Source organism: Dromaius novaehollandiae, chromosome W, assembly GCF_036370855.1.
Source record: "Dromaius novaehollandiae isolate bDroNov1 chromosome W, bDroNov1.hap1, whole genome shotgun sequence".
Classification (NCBI taxonomy): domain Eukaryota; kingdom Metazoa; phylum Chordata; class Aves; order Casuariiformes; family Dromaiidae; genus Dromaius; species Dromaius novaehollandiae.
This window is the reverse complement of record NC_088130.1, coordinates 37648385-37668300: the sequence shown is the minus strand read 5'-3', so window position 1 is coordinate 37668300 and position 19916 is coordinate 37648385. Positions and strand designations below refer to the sequence as shown.

Here is a 19916-nt window from a genome sequence, read left to right as displayed (position 1 = left end):
CATGTAATAAACCCAAATGCTATACAACTCCTATATCATCAAGTTCAATTTTACAGAGCTGTTGCTGTGGATTTTAGGTATTCATCATAGTTCCAGAAATTCAAGAATCCTTTGTATTTAAATGGGAACTAAATTACTGTTTCCTAGGGCAGAGGGATTGACAGGAGGAATCAATGTTATAGGCCATTTATCTTATTCCGGGTAGGCCTGTTATTATCTTTTTTACTCTGAAAAGTGTGATTGAATCACAAATGATACTATTTCTGCAAAGCCTTACTTACCAAAGTCCCTCTTCAAGTGAATAGTCTCACTGGAAAATACTTTGTGTGAAAAATTTTCAAGATTGAGTTTACTCCATAGATGAGAATTTGTGGCTATTTGCAGAAAGAATTTTAAAACTAGAGTTCTAGAATATGCTTTAAATATGAAAAATAATGATTCATAATTATGATCAAATAATGATTCATAGTTTGGCTTATTAAAGTTTCCTGTAAAACTAGTTGAAATTGTTTAAATTCCTTTCTAAGGTAATTTGTAAGCCAAAACCAAGATTGCTGTTTAGGATAAAGTTGTGTGAAGGCTATGTGCTATTTGATAGGATAAATTCCTTTGGCAAAATTAATCAATGGAGAAGATTATTTCTATGTCCATTGCAGCTTTTGTGAGTGTGGATTTTTTTAAGCAAGTTATAAACAGAATTTCTTGTAAAAAGCTAAAGCAAAATCTTTTCTTATGCTGAAAGATTTTTTTTTAGTTATTTCATTTTGTATCTGGTATAAATTTATTACTTAGAATACAATTATGATTTACATTTGTTGACAGCAGAAGAAACTTGCTTTTCCTCTCTTACTTATCCTGGGCTGGTCCAATATATTACTGCTCTGAATTGTTTCAAGCTTTGCTTCATTAAAGATTTAATAATCCTTAATTCGGCCATCTGTTATGCGTTTGGCAGACCAACAGATCTGAGGTATTGGTGAGAGCTTTAGAAATTTCCCACATTTTTAAAGGTTAGGAAAAGAGCTACCTTATGAATAGATTTTGAATAATTCTCAGTGAGACAATAGTGCAGAAGTGGAGTAAAAAATGCATGTCATTCTCTGAAGCACAAGGTCCCCTGTCTGTCTTTAGCTTTGCTGAAAGGCAATTAGCATTTCAACCAGCCAATTTGGTTACATGCAATGAAGTACTTGGGTTTGTAATTTGCTTCTCTCGGCTTGGTGCTGTTGAGAACTAGCTCTGTGTAATCCTCTCAAAGTACCTTTCTTTCCAGCATAGTTATTGTTGCTGGTCTTAAATAACTAATCAACAAAGAGATTTCCTTGTCTTGAACTACAGGGTGCCTTAGGACAAGAAAGAGAAATACCCAGTTAATAAGGGAATGATTATAATTATTAAATAGTGGTTATTAAATTGTGACATAGGTTAAAAGGTTCAGAAAAGCCAGGGAAACCACAATACACAAGATAGTGTGAAGAGTCTTGGAATCCAAACGGATTTTGCTTGGGGAGTTCTATTCAGCACATAGATGCTTTATCACGTGTTTTATTTTAAAATGGATTCCCCAGATGTAAGGGATTAATTCATAGTACGGATTGGAGAGAGGGTCTTATACTATCATGTTTTCAAAAATGATGCAAATGTTATTTTTTCTTTTATAGAGAGAAGTCTTTTGGGGGACTTTGTAAAATATTGAGCCATAACAAAAACAACATTCTTTGCTGCAATCTAATAACAAATGAATACATTTAACCATAGAAGTGAAACTTGTTTTGATATAATTCTGACATTTAATACAAATATTTGACACAAGTTTTCATGTTTAATAATATAATTTTATGAAGTCAAGAATAGCTCACTGAGCTTTTTATTCTAGTAATTACGTAGCACTTTAAAATTCTGTTTGGCTCATACATGCTTATTAACTTTTAAGGATCCACTGGAGATGGTAATAATTCTTTTCTGAGCATACCTGAAATAATACCATCTAATCCCTACTATGAGGCTATAATTTACAGTTCTAAACCTTACAGATTTTTTTTTCTGCAAGACTATTATGTGTGAAGCACTGTTGCAGAGTAGGCCATCTATTTTTGGTTTTCAATATATGCCAATATGAGAGAAATAACAAATATGTTAGAGAAGCCTGTAATTAGTTATTCTGATACATGTTATTCATTCAGGCCAAGTAGTAGGCACTTCAGGCCATAGTAGTTTTGTCCTCAGCTGATATGTCCTAAAGTTCTTATGTTCATTAGGTGTTGAGGAAAGGAGAGCAACCTCCAAAACACATACAAAAGGAAATTATTGTGAAACTTCAGATCTATAATGAAGTGAAAAAGATGGGCATTGATCACTAAAGTCTGTAAACCTTCCCCATCTTATTTAGTTTTTTTTGTGCAAGAGAGAATGTGAGTGCTTATATTGTTTCAAGTTCTACTAGGGGTAACATGCCACACATAAAAAGCCAGACCTTGGTCCTGTAAAACAATTTAAGAATAATCTCTACTAGTAAAACATGTCTACTTTTTTAGTTAGAACTGTATGGGTGGAAAAGAACTTCCTGTGTGGGGCTGAAAAACATCAGCCTTTTGCTTAAACACATACCGTATAGTGCATATAACTGTTTCAAAATAATATATTGGTCTGATATAGTATTTAGTCATAGCTACTATATAGCATATATATATGGACAGATTCTCATCAGTTGCATGAAGTACATTAAAAGATCTGTAGCTGAAATCAATGTTGTTATTCTGGTACAAATTAGAGCAAATTCAAATTCCTACTTGTGTGTTTCTTAGCATATTAATTAGCAGATTACATGGATAGTTTGTTTACATCAGACTCTGATCTGTATTCTAAATATAAAGTCACCTTAACTTTTAGTTGTTTTACTGGCATTACTTTGAATGAAAATATAAGAGGTCAAGATCTGACTCTTACAACTAGTCAAAATTATTACCTGGTTTTATGTTAGGCCAGCAAATTATAAGGTAACCGTAAATCTTTGTAGAAAAGACCTGTTCTGCATACTGTTTTTTCTGCTTGCTTGCTGTTTGCAAACAGAAATAGTGAATGAAGCACCGCTTGGTAGTTTTACCCTTTATTCCCTGCTCTGAATGAGAACAGGCAGAGCAGATGGTGACCTCAGAAAGCCTTTAGCAATTACCTGACTTAGGAGATAAAACTTTGTTCTCCTGTGATTATGTGCTTTAAGATTTAGTATTCAAGGATGTAGTTCAGATCTGCTCAAAGGAAGTAAAGAGGAGGAAGTAAAGAGAAGAAGCTGCTAGAAAACCTAGAAGGGGTACTCTGGGCATATGACACTTTTTTGTCTTCTCAATGACCTCTAATAACAGGATGAGATGATTTGGATGTCTCATCAGGCTTCTGTCTTTGTATTCTGCTTGCAAATTTACCATTTTTAGCATTGGTTCCTGGCTTTGATAGATCTAGCTTTGTGGCCAATAAATATGGATATGATGGCAGGTAGCTTATGCTTCTTTTCTCCTTTGGGATAAGATGTCTGTGTTGAAGGATAGATGCCTTTTTCAGGGGGGATATAGTTGAATGAACAAGATTTTTCATATTGGCATGTTGTTCAGGTACATTAAATTAGTCACAGCAATATTCCCAGTGGTACCTTGGTCATAGATATTGAATTTTAATAAGATTTTTTTTAAAATATTGCAATTGTTAGAAAGCAAATAGGATAATAATTTACTGATACCAGTGTCATTAATGCCAAACACAGATAAATATTCTTAGCACCTGAGGTTATGCCTTGGCACTATTCTGTCATGGCAGTAGTGGTAAGTAGGTAAGTAGCAGCTGAGCTCGAAAACTTCAGGACAGTGAAAGCTTATAAAGGGATTTCTGCACCTAGCAATCTGCATTTGTGCTTTGGCTAGCACTTTTCAGTGTTAGCAATAAAAAGGGGGAGGAGGGGCAGGTAACTTGAATGCCTTGTAATAAAGAGGAAAATAGGAAACCCTAGAGAAGAATTAGAAGCAAAGGTGGCAGTGACCCTAAATAATACGCATAGAAATCAGTGAGACAGACTCTTTCATCAAATGCTGCAACTATCACTGCTGTACAGATTGAGGAGGAGGGGAGCAGATTTGAGTGGTAGTTGTTGTGACTGTTTTATTAAAATTTTCTTGCTTTCTACAGCTTCAAGCATGTAAAGAAACAAAAAGGATATAGGAAGATGCTCTTTTGAAGTAGTGACCTTGGAACACTTTTCCAGTATCCCATCAGTGTGAGGCGCTTACATGTCTCACATCGAAAAAAACCCACAAACAAAAACCTCCCATACCACACCTGGATAATACCAGCTATTCAAATGCTAGGTTTTGTACACGCCGCTGTTGTGTCCTCTCTTGGATGCACGTGAAATGTGAGAACTCTGAGACAAAAAAAAATAGTATGAAAATATTCCTCTGTTAATCTGGGATAATGACAACATTAAAAGTCAATTTTTAGTGAATCAAAATTGTCATAATTCCTACTGTTTTCCCAGGTTGTTTTCCAATACTGTTATAGATTTGTGATCCTGAGAATGCCTAAAATAAAAATGCTGAACATGCAGGTTTTTAATATATTCCTACAACAGGTGCAGCAAAAGCAATGACCCTGTGAAACTTCTTGCTGTGTGCTATTCCAATGTACTACAGAGAATCTCCTCTTTACATATGAAAGAGCACATGTATCTCTCTTCCATTGTATTCAGCCAAAGATGCTGCTGGGTGCTGACATCTCTGCTGTGAATAGACTTCTCTCTGGCAACCACTGGTAGCTGTAATGCTGTACTCAATGCAGAGTATTGGCATGCCAGTTTTTGAATATTCTGCTTGGCTGGGTGTTTGTAATTGCAGGAAGTAGACAAGGGCAGGCAATGAAAAGTGCACTAGACTTTACACTTGCCCTGCTGTGCCATATCGGTGGACTTCAGAAATCAACAACGAGTCATGCAAAGTTGAGCAATGGTAATCAAGATGTAGCTGTTGATTTGGAGAGTTTCTACTTCAGAATACCTGCTTGTCTCTTCTGCCAAGCAGCAATGGCAAGTCTGAAGGATAGGGTACTTAATCACTATTTCCGTCTGCTTCTTTGTTAATAAACTCCTCTTTCTTTTGCCATTCTCTTTTCCATATCTAGCTTCCTACACTCCATTTCCTTTCAGATTTGGAGTCTTTTGCAACTCTCATTTTCCTTCTTGATCTCTCCATGGGCTACCCACTCTGTAGGACCCCTCATCCTTCAACAAAAACAACCGGAGAGCCTTACTCTCTTAAGGGTTTATTAAACTTGGAAGCCAGTGTAAAAATCTGCAGAAAAGACCTCTTATTCTTTATAGGCTTTAATCTTTTGATTTTTTTTTCCAGAAATTGAGGGGGAAAAAAGCAAGCTAATCTTGGTAATTCATCAATTATGATAAACATCAGTTTCATAAGCCTACTTCTAAACTCCAGCTGGACAATAGGTTGAAATGGTATTGCTTACATGATTTGGGGTATTACTATGGAAATCGCTTCATGGAATCAGTATATGCTGTGCTGGATTCTCTACTAGGATTCTGCTTTTTTTAGGGGAAACATAAGTATACTTCAGAAGATGCTATAAAATGCAAACTAAAAAAAAAATTTTAGTTATGGATCATGACTCAATCGAGAGTTTGATTTCTTTATTTTTTTATTGGAATGTCCAATAAAAATAAAATTTTTAGTCTTTTAAGATTCTTTAATACTATTAAAAGTCCTAGATGATTTCTTTTGAGAAATTCTTTCATTTTTGATGGTAGAAACCTTTATAATAAGACACTCACCAACATCATTCAGGCCTCAGTATGTAACACCGCTTTAAACTACCAGTGGTAGTGCAAATCATTATTTGAAATGGCTTTAGTCAGAACAGACTAACATAATAGTTGATCCATTGATTTGTCTGTACTCCTGAAGAGACGTGATACCTAATGTTGGTGGTTGTTTCAAAAATATTTAAATGACTGACTGAATATCCTGAACTAAATGAACTGAACTCAGTAATATTTGGCTGTATCAGAGATGACTGATCTATTAAACATTTAGTTTATCAAAATTTAGCTGTGAAGAATGACTAGAGTCTCAGCATTATTTGGAGGAAAAAAAAAAAAAAAGGAAAGCAAAATTAAAATTTTGACCAGTGATTGTCTGATATACTGAGGTGGGCAGGAGTGGGGAAAGAGTCATATTTTAAGTCCTGATCTTGCCAAGGTTATTGCTGAACTATAAACAATGGAGTTAATAAGAAAAATCACAGTATATAAATTTATGTAAAATCAGGAATAGTGAGATCAGTATTTAATAAAGTAAAATACTGTGACCTATAATATGTTTTTGGATATTTGAATAGATTTGTTTTGCATTCTCTCAGTCTTTGTTACTTTTACTATATCAGTTTTAAAAAATATTTTAAAAATTAATATATTTTTTTAAATTGTTTATATAAACAGATCAAAAACTAGTTTTGGCAGGCTGTACAAAGTAAATCTTACTACAAATAATGTAACAAGGAAGAATACACACCAGCTAAATAATTGATGGTATGATTGTGAAACCTCTCTTGTTCCACAGGAGTAATCCTATAGTTTTAGAATGCCCTCTAGTAGAAGTAATAGAATTCAAGTAATTCTAAACTTTGTAATCTTGCCCCAAAGGATCATGTTTTCAGTATTATTTACTAGAAGTGTGTACCGTGGGAAGATATTTGCAAAGTGTATGACGAGGTAACAGCTGAAGCTAAAAGGTCAACAAACTCCTCAGTTTGGTGTGGATGATGCTTGCATTTGCAGACAGTGTAATTGTCTCAGAGTTTACAAAGGTTACACAACTGTTCACTTTCAAGCTTGAAGGTTTGTATTTTTCAGAACAACTCCACGTAATAAAGAGCAGAAATACTTTGCAAGTTAATATCGTCAGCTTTTGAAATGCTGAGAATTTTTAATTCCAAGAAATGTTGTTCTTTTTAAATTTCTCAACTTTGCTTCCTATTTTAAGCTTTTTTCAGCACTAGAATAGCTAAATAGATATGTAGAAATAAAGCATTGATCCTTGAAAGTCTGTTATGCTTTGAATTCTTAATAAAAGCCATGGAGATCTTAAAGGACTGTATTCATGGTAATAAAACTTCTGTTCATAGCAGTGTGAAGTTCCACAGCAGAAATTATTTTACTATGCGACATTCTTGTTGGAAATAGTGAAACATTCTTCCAATAGGTTGTAAAATGGATTGTTGTTTTCATAGGGATAATGGTTGGTCCTCATCTTTTGCACTTATTTTCATTACCCACCTTTTTCTTCAGTGGTGTTCAGTATAGCTGGGTGAATATTTTATTACAAGGTAATTAAAATCATCTAATTTTGTCATCCCACCAGTCTTTGCTTATAAGCTTTCCAAGAGACAGTAAGTTTTCTTGACTGTGTTTAAAACATAAAGTTATCTGATATGTCATGTCTGTGGTTAATTCTTGTCCTTTAACATGTCTGAAGTCTGTTGATATCAAATGTTCACAGTGCAGAATTAATTCTTGTCCACACAGAATTTGTGGTAAGATGAATCAAAGTCTTGAAGTCTTTTTGAAGGTCTGTTGGCTTTAGTGGACCAAAGGCTAACTTATTAGGTGTTCGGTGCTGTAGTAAAGCTACCTGACTGCATACATATAACTCTTTGAATCAGTACTGGTCTTCAAGTGTATTCTGATTACAAATTTGACAAACTTTACAAAAATACATTTTAGTATATAAGTGAAATTTTTTGTTTCAGGGATCATTTCTGACAGAATATTCATTTACTTTCATAAATGCAAACCAATGCTGTAAAAACACAGCTGAGCTTAAACATTATTGATATGCAAATATTAATTTGTTCTGCACAATTTATCTAACCCCCATTGACCAGATTTATCTGATGAACATGGCACTAGGAAATGCAACTTTAAGCAAAGTGACATTTTATTTATATGTATCATCACAAAAAATAGTTTTTATGCTTTGTACAGAAATTAAAAAAAAAAATTAAAACATAGTGACTACAAGGTAAAGGAAGCTTGCTGGAAGAACTGATTCCATTAAAGATCAGTTTTGTAATGTTTTGTAGTCTCTAGGACACCACAGAGGTCGTAGTTCTGATTTGTTCAATAATTGCTCAGAACTTCCTGACAGAAATCTCCTCTGTTCAGTGTCCAAGTCCTCAATTCTGATCAGCACTGTACAATATGAGCGCGTGCATAACATAGCAACTGTTTCCAATTTCTTGTGCCTCTTAAGAATGCATCTTTCACAGTCCCAACACCTAATGACTTCACTGGAACTTAAACATATATTACATCACTGGATTGGGCTCTGAGGTAAGAGAAACAAATCCACCATAGTTTTAAGTTGCCTTATCCTAAGGAAAAAGAAAACCAGGCCTCGTGCATTAACAAATAAAAATAATGATCTGTCAATATAAAGGTTACAGTCTCATTAATGTGCCACAATGTTTCTGCGTGACAAGAAAACAAAGAATTATGGGATAAGAGATGCAGCAAAAGAAAGCTGAAGTAAATACATAAAAGTCCAAGAATATTTCATGGTCCACAAAATGTCAGAAGGTGGTCTGTAGGATGACTGCAAATGACCAACTCTCCACCCTTATTCCCAGTTCAAATGTATTTCTAAAGAGAAGCAAGAAAGCAAACAAAGTGGAAATAAAAGAGTTAGTAAACTGTCAACACCTAGACTAATTTTTTGTGGGTTGGAAATGGAAGCTACTGTGGCAATGTGGATATTTTTTTTACAAAAAAAGTTAGTAAGCCCTCCACTTGAAAAAAGTTAACAAACACTGTCTAGAATATCAGAGGTCTGAGAGCCAAGTTAAAGAATGGCAGGAACCATGAAATAGACTTTGTGTTAAGCGTTTAGAATCAATTTTAGATGACAATTAACTTTGTTTACAAAGTACAAAGGCAGTATGTATTACCTGAAGTAGATGAAAGTTGTTATCTCAGTTGATCATAGATGAAACCAGTGCATGTTTTTGTCTCATTTCTGAAGCTCGTCAGATAATCCAAGTATTTGTAGTGTTGAGAAAACTTGACCAGATTGGAAAGGGCGATAGAGAGTATTTTATATATTTGACTTAAATAATTTATTTTTAATTATTATTTTCTTTTTCTGTAGGGATGCCTTTTGCTTCTATATTAGTTCATTTTCTTTTAGTATTAGTCAATCATTTCACATCTGGAGAAACAGAAGTGAAGTTCAGTGGACAAACAGAATTCGTAGTTAACGAAACAAGTACAACTGTTATACGTCTTGTAATTGAGAGGACAGGGGAGCCTGCTAACATCACAGCCATTGTGTCGGTAAGAAACTGCCACTTACTTCTCAGGAAATATTAATGTCTTTCTGAAGTTTTGAATGTTGCTTATTTTTTTACCAAGCGAGTGAAAAGAAAGGAGGGGTCCCACTGGGGCAATGCTTTGAACAAACGCCCACTGTAATTGAGCAAATTCTTGTTGGCTATGTCAATAGTATCAAGATATTTTCAGGTACAAATATCTCCTGAAGAACCGAGCTCCTACTACTGAGGGAGACCTCCAAGTTAATATCCTTGATTGAGTTTTGTTCATACTGAAATACAAATGTGCAACAATTTCTCCCTTTCCAGCTTGCTTTAGCACTGGTATTTTAATAGCAACTCCATTGTTTGAGTCAGGTGTCATTATGAATTTTAAAAGGTACATTGTTCAATTCTTTGAGAGCAGGGTTGCTATGTTTACATTATTCCCTTTACTTCTTAGCTCTCATTAGCCATGATCTTGATTGTGCTCCCTGTAATCATCTGAACTCTTTAGGGTACACTAAACTGTATGTTTATGGAGTAAGGTGCTTTGTGGTATGAGTAAGGAGAATGCAGCAATACTTCAGAGATGTACTGGTTATGAATTCCTTCAGTCTGTCGATAAAGGAAACTATCACATATTGCTGCACAATACTATATTCTTCTGTAATTAAATATGAAAAAATACAGCGTTTATAAATTACAAGGAATAGATATTGATCTGTAGGGATTTCATACTTTATTAACATCTGAGGAGAAAACCTGGAGAAAATGTGAGGGTACTTTGAAACTAGCACTCTTTACTGAAGTATGTAACACAGTAACTTAGCTACAGTATTAAGGCTTGAAATGCCAAGCACAGTTTCTAAATTGAATATTTTGAATAGTTCTTTTATGAAGGTGTGTATAGCCTGTCTGCCTAAGAGTGTTCTGGTAGGTCTAGTATTGGCTCAGATGCATAAGAAATACTGTTGCCAAAATGTCCAATGATTGCTGACAGCACTCAACCCATCTGACAAATAGTCAATCTATTTTGATTAATAAATATGAATTTTAAATATTCAAATGCCTAAAATTGGAAGTGTTTGGCCTTTGTATATCCACAAAAACACCTGATAAACTTTGTTTTTTTCTTCACTGAATTTTTAATTTCACTGTTCTCAAGCCACAGAAGTTGCTTTGTTCACAATAATTCATTCAAACTCTTAGTGCCTGTAAAGATGGTAATTTAAAGTTTGGTAGTTATACTGGTTCAATTGCTTCTCTCCATTCTTAGCTTCCAGTTGTAAACTTAACCTACAGACCTCACCTTGACACAACTGGCTCTGTAATCTCTCCTCAAACCACCTTACTTATAGTAGAGTCAATGAGCTTTTTTTTTGTAGACTCAAATGAAAACAGGGTTGTATGTCATAGAAGAATTCATCTTGCCCAACTTTAGCAATCAAAATATTAAACAAGTCTAAGCTAGCATCTAGGCTCTTTCTCCTCACTAGAGTGAGACAGGCAGCAGAAGGTAGTTACATCTTAAGGTAAGCTTAAGATAGATAACCTATTTTATGGTATACAGATTTGTGCTAAGAAGAACAGTTTTTTCCATTAAAAGCTGGTCATATGGTACGTCATGCATAAGATACTGAGTTGTGAGGAAGGGAGTTAGAATTGGTTCTGAATAAAGTGGGGTTTTTTTCTGGTTACTAAGCTTGGATACAAGAAGCTGTTAATTATACCCTCTGCCCAGAAATGCACTGGATGGCAGCGGGTGAATTTGGGAGAATTATGTGCAAAGAAGAATGTATGAAATCTGTGCAATCAGTTCAGAATAATATTATAGGAGATAGTGGGGGAGGAAAGAGATGATATTCAATTGTGTATTTATTGTAGATTTATGGAGAAAACACAGGAGACTTTTTTGACACGTATGCAGCAGCATATATACCCGATACAGAAACAAACCGAACTGTATATATATCTGTCTGTGATGATGATCTTCCAGAGGCTGATGAGACATTCATATTTTACTTGACACTACCAGTAAGTCTCAGCTTTGTAATTTATCTGTTTCCCCAGAAAGCACTGGCTAGACTGACAGGAATGATATTCCATAGATTTCAGTGTAATTGTGCTTCTTCTCACTGGTGATTCTGAATCTAGATGGGTAAAACTAAAATTTGGAGATCAGCCAGGATAGTGTTTACTGCCCTTAAGAAGGTTTTGCCATTCCTGGGGGTGTCTCTATATGATGTTGCCCTGCAGTATAGACATAATCTGAAACTTCAGCAAGCACTGCATTCAGCCATGGACATTTGTAGGTGTTCTGTTAGAATGAAGAAGAGTTAGACTGTGAAGAGGCTATTAGCCTTTTCTATTTTCCTGTATAGACTGTACCTCAAAGAGAGGGTGGAAGTAGCAAAGGAAACAGCATAATTTCCAGTCCTTTGGAAACAGAGGGTAAACAAGAGCTCCCTAGAAAAAAACAAAACAAAACAAATTTCAACAATATATTGTTAAATCTCTGCATATGGTTCTATCTTAGACGAGTAATGCTCTTAGAGCATGAATATTCTCTCTTTTTTGGGGGGAGGGTAGGTAACAGTTTATGGCTTTGAACTTTGAAATCAGCTCAAAAAGAAGAATCTTGTTTTTTACTGCCAATTTTTATAGAACTCAGGAGATGTTGGCAGTAAATACAGATGTATGTATTTTCCTTTCATCCCTCCTTTGATTCATAAATGTAGTACCTCATTTTTACACTGCTGGAAACAATTTCTCTCCTTTAGCTGATACTTCTGTTCATATGATAGTTAGCATCAAAGTTTCCATTTTATACAACTTTGGGAAGAAAAGAACAACTTGAGTTCCTGGCAATACTAAATGCTTCATGCCTAGTTCCCTATTACTATTGTATCGTTAATAGATTGTCAAACAATGAGTAATGATTTAACAAGTTTGTTGTTCACTCTTTCTAATATATTTTCCCCACTGAGTAAGAATTATCTTAGTGCATTTTATTGCTCTGAATAATTGTCATTGTAATAGATAATAAAAAGACATACAATTTGTGTTAAATTAATATTTACTTAGTGACACCAAACTGTATTTTCTGGTTTTTGCCTATCACTGTATTAAATGTTTTGTTTTGTTAATTTTAGAAACCATCTGCAAGAATAAAGCTTGGCTCACCCAAGTCCGTCACTGTAACAATATTATCAAATGACAATGCCTTTGGAATAATTTCTTTTAACATGGTATGTTTTTTTTTTTTTTGTATGGTATACGTGATAATTTTAGAAAGCATTCTCAAAGATGCTAGTTAGTTGTTCAACTGACTCCCTTAAAAACTGTGATTCTGATTTACATCTCTGAAAACATCTCTAGAGGCAATTCATACATAGGTACCTAATTCACACAAATACACAGCTTTAATAGTACTATATGCATTTAGCTATTGAGACATAGCCTGAGCATCTCACACTTGGTGAAGTTCTATGCTGCTAATGTTAAAGATAAAATTTCTTTAAGGTTGTTTTGGTCTCACTGCCCCTCATCTATAGGTTGAGATATAAATATAGTAATGAAGAAACTTAGGAATAATACCAGAGAAAAATTAAAGGTAAGCATGCGTCTTTGAAAATCTTGAAAATGTATATATTTTCCATTCTGTAATGAGCATTTTTACACTTAACTCTCAATCTGAAGGAAACACCATAATGATATATGCAAATTCTGGGATAAGATGCTGGGGATGACTCTAGTATAGTGGAGGAAAATTGCAATAATGCAGAGACTGTTTTAGTAGAGAGAGGGGCTATGCTTTATTGTCAGCATTATGGCAAGGTAATCTTTGTAAAGGACTTCACTGAAAAAGCACAAGAGCTTTAGAAATTTTCAGAACCACAGTACTAAGCCATACTGCTCCCTGAATTACTTAAATTCTTCAAAATCTTTTACCTACCATAGTCTGAAAAAGCAACCAATAGCGTGACCTAATTGATTATCCTGTGATATCCTGTATATAGTGACTATGTTTTTTTTAACAGAAAAAAAACTATTTGCATAACTTATGATGATTTTTCTTTATCTGAAATCTTTCAAGCCTTTTATTAGCTGAACTAATTGGTTGCTAGGAGATGTATGCCATCAGTGGACCGGTTTGCAGATTGGATTAACTTGTCTGTGGGAGTTTGGTATTTCTATGGTAACAGGTTCTTCATTTTGCTGTAATGTTTGATCTGTGCCTGATTGCCTGTCTCTTTTTCTTCCTCATTAGTCTACCTTAATCACAGTGAATGAGCCCAGGGGTAAAAATGAATCTGTGCCTCTCACTCTAATTAGGGAGAGGGGAACCTATGGGATGGTCATCGTGACTTTTGAGGTGAGTTTGTCAAAAGGACTTCATACCTTAGCCTTTTGGATGAAACTGGAAGGCTGTAGTCATAGCTTATGAAAGTATATATATAAGTGGAGGAAGGCCAAAATACCAATATCTGCATTTGTTAAATCTGTTCCATAAAATGGGATCATTCCTTGTCACAAGGAAAAGATTGTAGTCATCTGAAAGTTTGAATGGAGGAAAAATTAAGAGATACTAGAGAAAACTGAATATTCTCTGTAGTTTTGAAAGATATTTGAGAGGCATATATTTGCATCACTAGAAAACAAACAAAGCATATTAAGTGTGTAAGAAATGTCTTATTTAAATTTATTTTCAAAATCTCTCTATATTTTTTTTACAAAGAAACATCAGAGTGGATCTTTAATGTTGTCCCATCTTTCAACATGTAAGTATGTGAGCTCAGCATTTAGTGAAATTCTGTCCCTGTAAGACACTGCAGGCTGAGCTCCCAAAAGCTGAAGCTTTCAGAATAATTAGTCAGTTTGAATATTTAGGTTGTTGTTTACCTACTTGATTTGAACATGATAGAGAGGTTGCATTTTTTGCTTTCTTTTTATTATCTGGCTGAGATTCTACTATATGCTATAAAATTGTATGTAAAGCAAAGGTGCCTTAATATTTCTGTTTCTTTATCTGTTCTCTAGTCTTATAGGTTGTCAGGGGTTTGATTTAGACTTGTCAAAATCTGAAAAGCTTTGTACTGGATTTTGTTTTCATGCTAAATATAGTATATACAGTTGAAGTGCATAACATGGTTCTCTGTGTAATCTATTGCAGATCTGTTTGTTTTAAGGTCCAATAAATTTTGCTATCTGCAGAATTAATCAGGTTCATTTCACCGAATGGTTTATATACATAAGTTGAAATAAAATTTACAGTATTTTATATTAAAAAACTACATTACCTCTAAAAGGCTTCTCAGTGTTTAGGTTTCACTGTTAAATGTAACAAATTAGTATTTGCATATCAATAATGTTTAAGCTCAGCTGTATTTGCACTGGTTTTCATTATTTATAAATGTCACAATCAAGATAAAAAGAAGGACACAAAACCAATTACTGTTGTTATTTTGTCTTAGAACTTATTATGCATTACTTCTGATTTAAATTAAATTATAATGAACATTCTTTCAGTAATGTGAAAGAATCAATTATGCATCAGTTAATAACAAAGAGTCCTCCTAAGCCTATGTGGAAGTAGATTTCTTCCTCTTTTTCTGGCTATACCTACTTCTTTCTGAGTGGTTATTCTGACTTACTACATTTGCCAAAAAAGGGCAGATTTTTGCAATTGAATATGCAGATTTGTGAGATAGGAGATGACTGAATAGACAGTCAGTTGCTGTGCATGTCATGCACTGTATGTTGATGATTATACTTGTCATTTTGTATATATGTCATCATAAAAATTGATTCTTTGTAGATAGAGGATGGTCCAAACCCAGCTGAAGAAGACTTAAGTCCAATTAAGGGAAATATTACATTTGCCCCTGGTAGATCAATGCTGATTTATAATTTAACAGTGCTGGATGATCAGGTAAGCACAAGTTGATTTCACTTTAGGTTTGGATATGTAGAAGGTTAACTTCTGTTCTCTAGGGGCTTGAAATAATAGGTTACCAAAATACTTGCTTTAGGTAAAGTTAAGAAGTGATTCTGCTTAATGAAGTCATGTTAAATTTTGGCAGTATGGACTATTTTTTTTAATCTTTATAATGCTATCTCTGTAATTCTCATCAGTGAATTTTTTTAGTTTCTGAACGTGTCCTGCCATCTCTGACTGCGCCTGTTAGGTGCTTCTGCAAGAAACCTATAAACAGGAAAGCATTATATTTTTTTTTTCAAGGCAGAATGCTGAGGTACTAGGTGTCTGGCCAAGGGTGATGTTCTTTAACAAGGTATTGATTCCGATGTATTTCTTTATCTATTAGACTGTCCTTTCTATATTTTTAAATATGTTCTGCTTTTTTCTAGTTGCCCGCCTTGCAAATTCAGGCCACGTTTGCATAGTTAACTCAGACTCTTCTTTTTGTCTTTGCTAATTGCTTAGGTAATGGGAACCTGAGTCATTGCTTATATGGTGCATTTCTGATTACATCCTCAGTGAAGTCTGAGTAGCTCCTCTGCCTTCAGCTAACAATGCAAAAGTTTATGCATTGTTAACTTGATTGCTCCTTGTAAGTGTGAAGTGCAGATGTTATATTTGCTGTTAAACAATGTAACACATTGAGTGTTCACAAGGACAAGACATATTGAAAAGGATGCATCCATTTTTATATGCCCATTTTCCAGGGTAGAAGTGTATTAAAGAAAGTTCCTCCAAAAAATGAAAAAATACCTAAAACAAGCAGACTGTCTTGTGCAAAGTATTAACACTAAGTGATAATTATAACTCTTCAGTTTTTGAATTGGCCATTTAAAAATGAAGTTCTTCTGTTTTGAAGCTTTCTTTCTATTTCATAGTAAACAAAACATTCTGTGTTTTTCGATTTGTGATTTTCATCTTTTCTTACCCACGCTTTTGTATTTTTTTCTTTATAAAATGGGGGTGGGGAGAAATAGAGGCACCAAAATAAGCAAATATGGTACAGAACAACTTAATACAGAAATTCACAAGAAAAATTAATAGTGGAAAGGTGGCTTTCTCAGAAGTGATCATCTTTTAAGCAATTTTTTTCAATTTTTCTAATAGTTTTTAAAAAAGGTGTTTTTCTATGTCTCTAGTAATATCTGTAGTCTTAAGAGACTATGCCAGCCTGGTGTGTCTGAACTGTAGAAACATGTCTTTTAGATAAGATGTGGTATTTTTGTGTCTTATACACAAAAAAGAATTGTTAAGCTCTTTGGGAGGATGTGATGTTTTTTCTTTGGAAGTTGCTCTCAAAGTTCTGTGACTCAGAGTTTGGTCTGCAGAGGTGTGGCTGGTCCCCTCACTGAAAGCAAGTACGTGGAAGATGGATGATGATCGTGGTGGAATTCATAAGAATCCACTGTTACTCTCAGAACTTAGAGCCTTTAGGAATAGAAGGGAGAAAAAACAAAGAAACGAGCCTTTTTTCCTACAGAAATTAGGAGGCTGCAGATCTGATCTCCACAGCACTGCTTTTATGGTCATTTTATTGTATACATTTCTTTTATTAGTGAAGAATAGTGGAAACTTTGTTTAAGAGAAAAGGAAAGGGGCAAGGCAACATTGAGAATCCTTTATACTAAAGTCTTTGAAGTTTCACTGGTGTTTTTACTGGTCAATCACGATGCAATTGAGAGCTCCAGGATGTCCCATTTATTCGTGATATTGGGATGTAATCTACAACTAAAATTCTACATGGACTTTGACTGTTTCTTAAATGCGTATTTTTACTGTGCAAGAGGGTATATTAATCAGTGGACTAAACCAAACATAAGTTAGCAGCTGTTCTGGTAAGACAAAATAACTGTTGTATCTCAGTATAGGAGAGAGATGATTTAGAGCTTCCAGATCTCAGGTTAAAAAAAAGCTGCGTCAGTCAACAACATTATGCAAATTTAAGTGCCACTGGCCAAAAAAGGGATAGAATTGGCATGAGCTATAAAGAGAGCTGCATGTTCACTCTTTTAGCCCTAAAAAAGGATCTGAGGGTGGCCAATTAGCAAATGAGCAAGAAAGAGAAGAAATATTGGACAGCATGAAATTCGGAACTTTTTTAGCTCAGTAAACAAAAATGCATAAAAGGATTTGTCGACTTTATAACAGAATAAATATTACCATTACCAGTGAAAAAGTAATTTTGTCCTGGAACTTCTCTCAGAAGCATATAATACTAGTTTTTTGAGAGTATGGAGTGAGGATCAGATGCAAAGATCATTCATAATTTTTAAAGATTTACATTCACCTATATGCACATTAATAATGGAAAAAGTGAAATCATTAGTAGTGAAATTAATTTAACTAATCAAGATATGAGGAATAAAATGTAGTAATATAGAGCAAAAATATCATCCTTAAGCTCTTTAATTTGGGGCTCATAAGCCATTCTGTATTATCTGCTGCATCAGTTATTAGAGAAGAAATAGGTGGAGGTAAAATATAGTTTAAACAATTGTCTAGTTGAAAAGATATCAGAATCTAATAAATAACTAAGCAGCAGAAAATACATTCTGAGATCTGTGTTTGAAATTCTCCTTAGGGATGTGGGTGTGTCTGAAAGTAGGAAGTGTTCCTTTTCCAGTCATACAGAAATGGCAGTGTCAAGGCAAATTGTGCCCACGTGTTGTTTCCATATTCTTTCAGGCATGCATAGAGGAAAATCAGTGCTAACATCAGCTAATGGAGGTGTAAATCTAAATAACTGGGAGGAAAACTGTTTTCCAAATAGAGGTGGTTTCAGATAGCAGCAATTGGATCTCCTCATAATCTTGAGTTGGAATGATCCAGATTTTTCTGATTCCTGCCTAGTTTGTGTATTGTTTTTGTTTGGCCTTCCCCCCCCCCCCCCTTTTTCTTACTGCTAAAGCACCGTTTATTTTAGAAAATGGAAGCATTCAGTTTTGAGAAGGGATTTTCAGTCAAAGTTACAAGCTCCTAAGCTTTTTTCCTGTTTGTTTTAATATTGAAATGATTTGTCAAGTTTGTATATTTCCCTTTTCTACAAAATATATAAAGCATATTTCTCAGTAAGACTGTTCTGCTTATATTTGAAATGTGACTTATACCTAGTTGCTAATATTATTTTTCCAGATACCTGAAAATGATGAATTGTTTGTTGTTCATCTGAGAAGTGTGGAGGGAGGGGCTGAAATCAACACCACAAAAAACTCTGTTCAGATTAATATTAAGAAAAATGACAGCCCTGTGCGATTTGTTCAGAGTGCTTATATGGTGCCTGAGGAAGTTGATGTGTTAACTATTCCAGTGGTTCGTGGTAAGGATGACAGCGGAAAATTAATTGGACCTGATGAATATGAAGTCTCTGTCAGTTACACTATCATAACTGGGAATTCATCAACACATGCACAGCTTAATTTAGACTTCCTAGATCTACAGCCAAATATGACTATCATTTTCCCATCTCTAGTTCATGAAACTTATATGAAATTTAAGATCCTTGATGATGCCATACCAGAAATTGCTGAGACCTTTCAGATTATGCTGCTTGAGGACACTTTGCAGGGAGATGCTGTTTTAGTTAATCCATCCGTTGTTCATGTTACCATCAAACCAAATGATAAACCCTATGGAGTGCTATCAATCAACAGTATCCTGTTTGCTCAGACCGTTATCATTGACGAAGACCGAATTTCAAGGTACTATAGATCTTCAAACAGTGATTAGTGATTTTAAGGGATTTATAAAACCAGTGCTTTGGGTCTTCCTTCTAGGAAAGTAGAAAGTTTGGCATATTTAAGCATCCTTAAGATTTCATTAAAAGTAATTATAAAATTGCTACTGAATATTTAATATAGAAATCACCCAGACTGTAATTACTACGTACTGTGTCTATAAAGATTTCAAGGGAATAGGAATAATACATCTTGTTATACAGGAGTTATTTTAGCATATATGAACTGTAAATATTTAATTACATTATCAAAATATTGACATGTTCTTAATCTAAATGCAGGATCAGTGAAGCCATAATGTTGCCAGTCATTAGTACATGCAAGTGGGGAATAGAGTTCAGGATGCCTTTCCTGATAAATTTTTGCATATACTGTGTATAAAGTCAGGTTTTGGTTTAAAAAAAAAAAAAAAAAAAAAAAAAATTGAGCTTCTCCTAAGAAACATTGAGTACCCTTAGCTTCCAAATAAGTTAAATAATAAGTTAAATATTTGTAACTTTACAGAGTTATAAAAATTAAAGCTATGTACAAGTGTTTACAGATAGGACTGATTACTCAATATTGACAGTCTCAGTAAAAGTGTCCCTTGCTAGGTACTTATACTAGTTCATCCCCAGAGAAGCAGGTTGTGTGTCAAGCTATCATGTTATGAACAATTTCAGAAGAATATATTCTGGTATGTAGAGCCTAGTGCTTCAGTACTTATCTTTCTTTATTATACACAATAAAGAAATGAATCTTGCTTTCTAAATTTTCATAAGGCATAGTTCCCAAACTTTTTCTTGTAGTCATATGCTTGTCATATGCAGGAAACTCGACATTTTCAATTTTATAAA

At 34.3% G+C, this 19916-nt stretch overlaps 1 protein-coding gene across 1 annotated transcript in view; it reads left to right on the top strand.

Annotated features, from left to right (window-relative positions):
• Window positions 1-19916, top strand: part of LOC112991965 (adhesion G-protein coupled receptor V1) — a 294714-nt gene that overhangs the window by 15308 nt on the left and 259490 nt on the right. Inside the window, exons 4-9 of the mRNA XM_064499907.1 lie at window positions 9204-9388; window positions 11251-11400; window positions 12519-12614; window positions 13637-13741; window positions 15185-15298; window positions 18479-19044. Coding sequence (XP_064355977.1) covers window positions 9206-9388; window positions 11251-11400; window positions 12519-12614; window positions 13637-13741; window positions 15185-15298; window positions 18479-19044 — 1214 coding nt within the window. The 5' untranslated portion in view covers window positions 9204-9205. The remainder of the gene's footprint in view (window positions 1-9203; window positions 9389-11250; window positions 11401-12518; window positions 12615-13636; window positions 13742-15184; window positions 15299-18478; window positions 19045-19916) is intronic.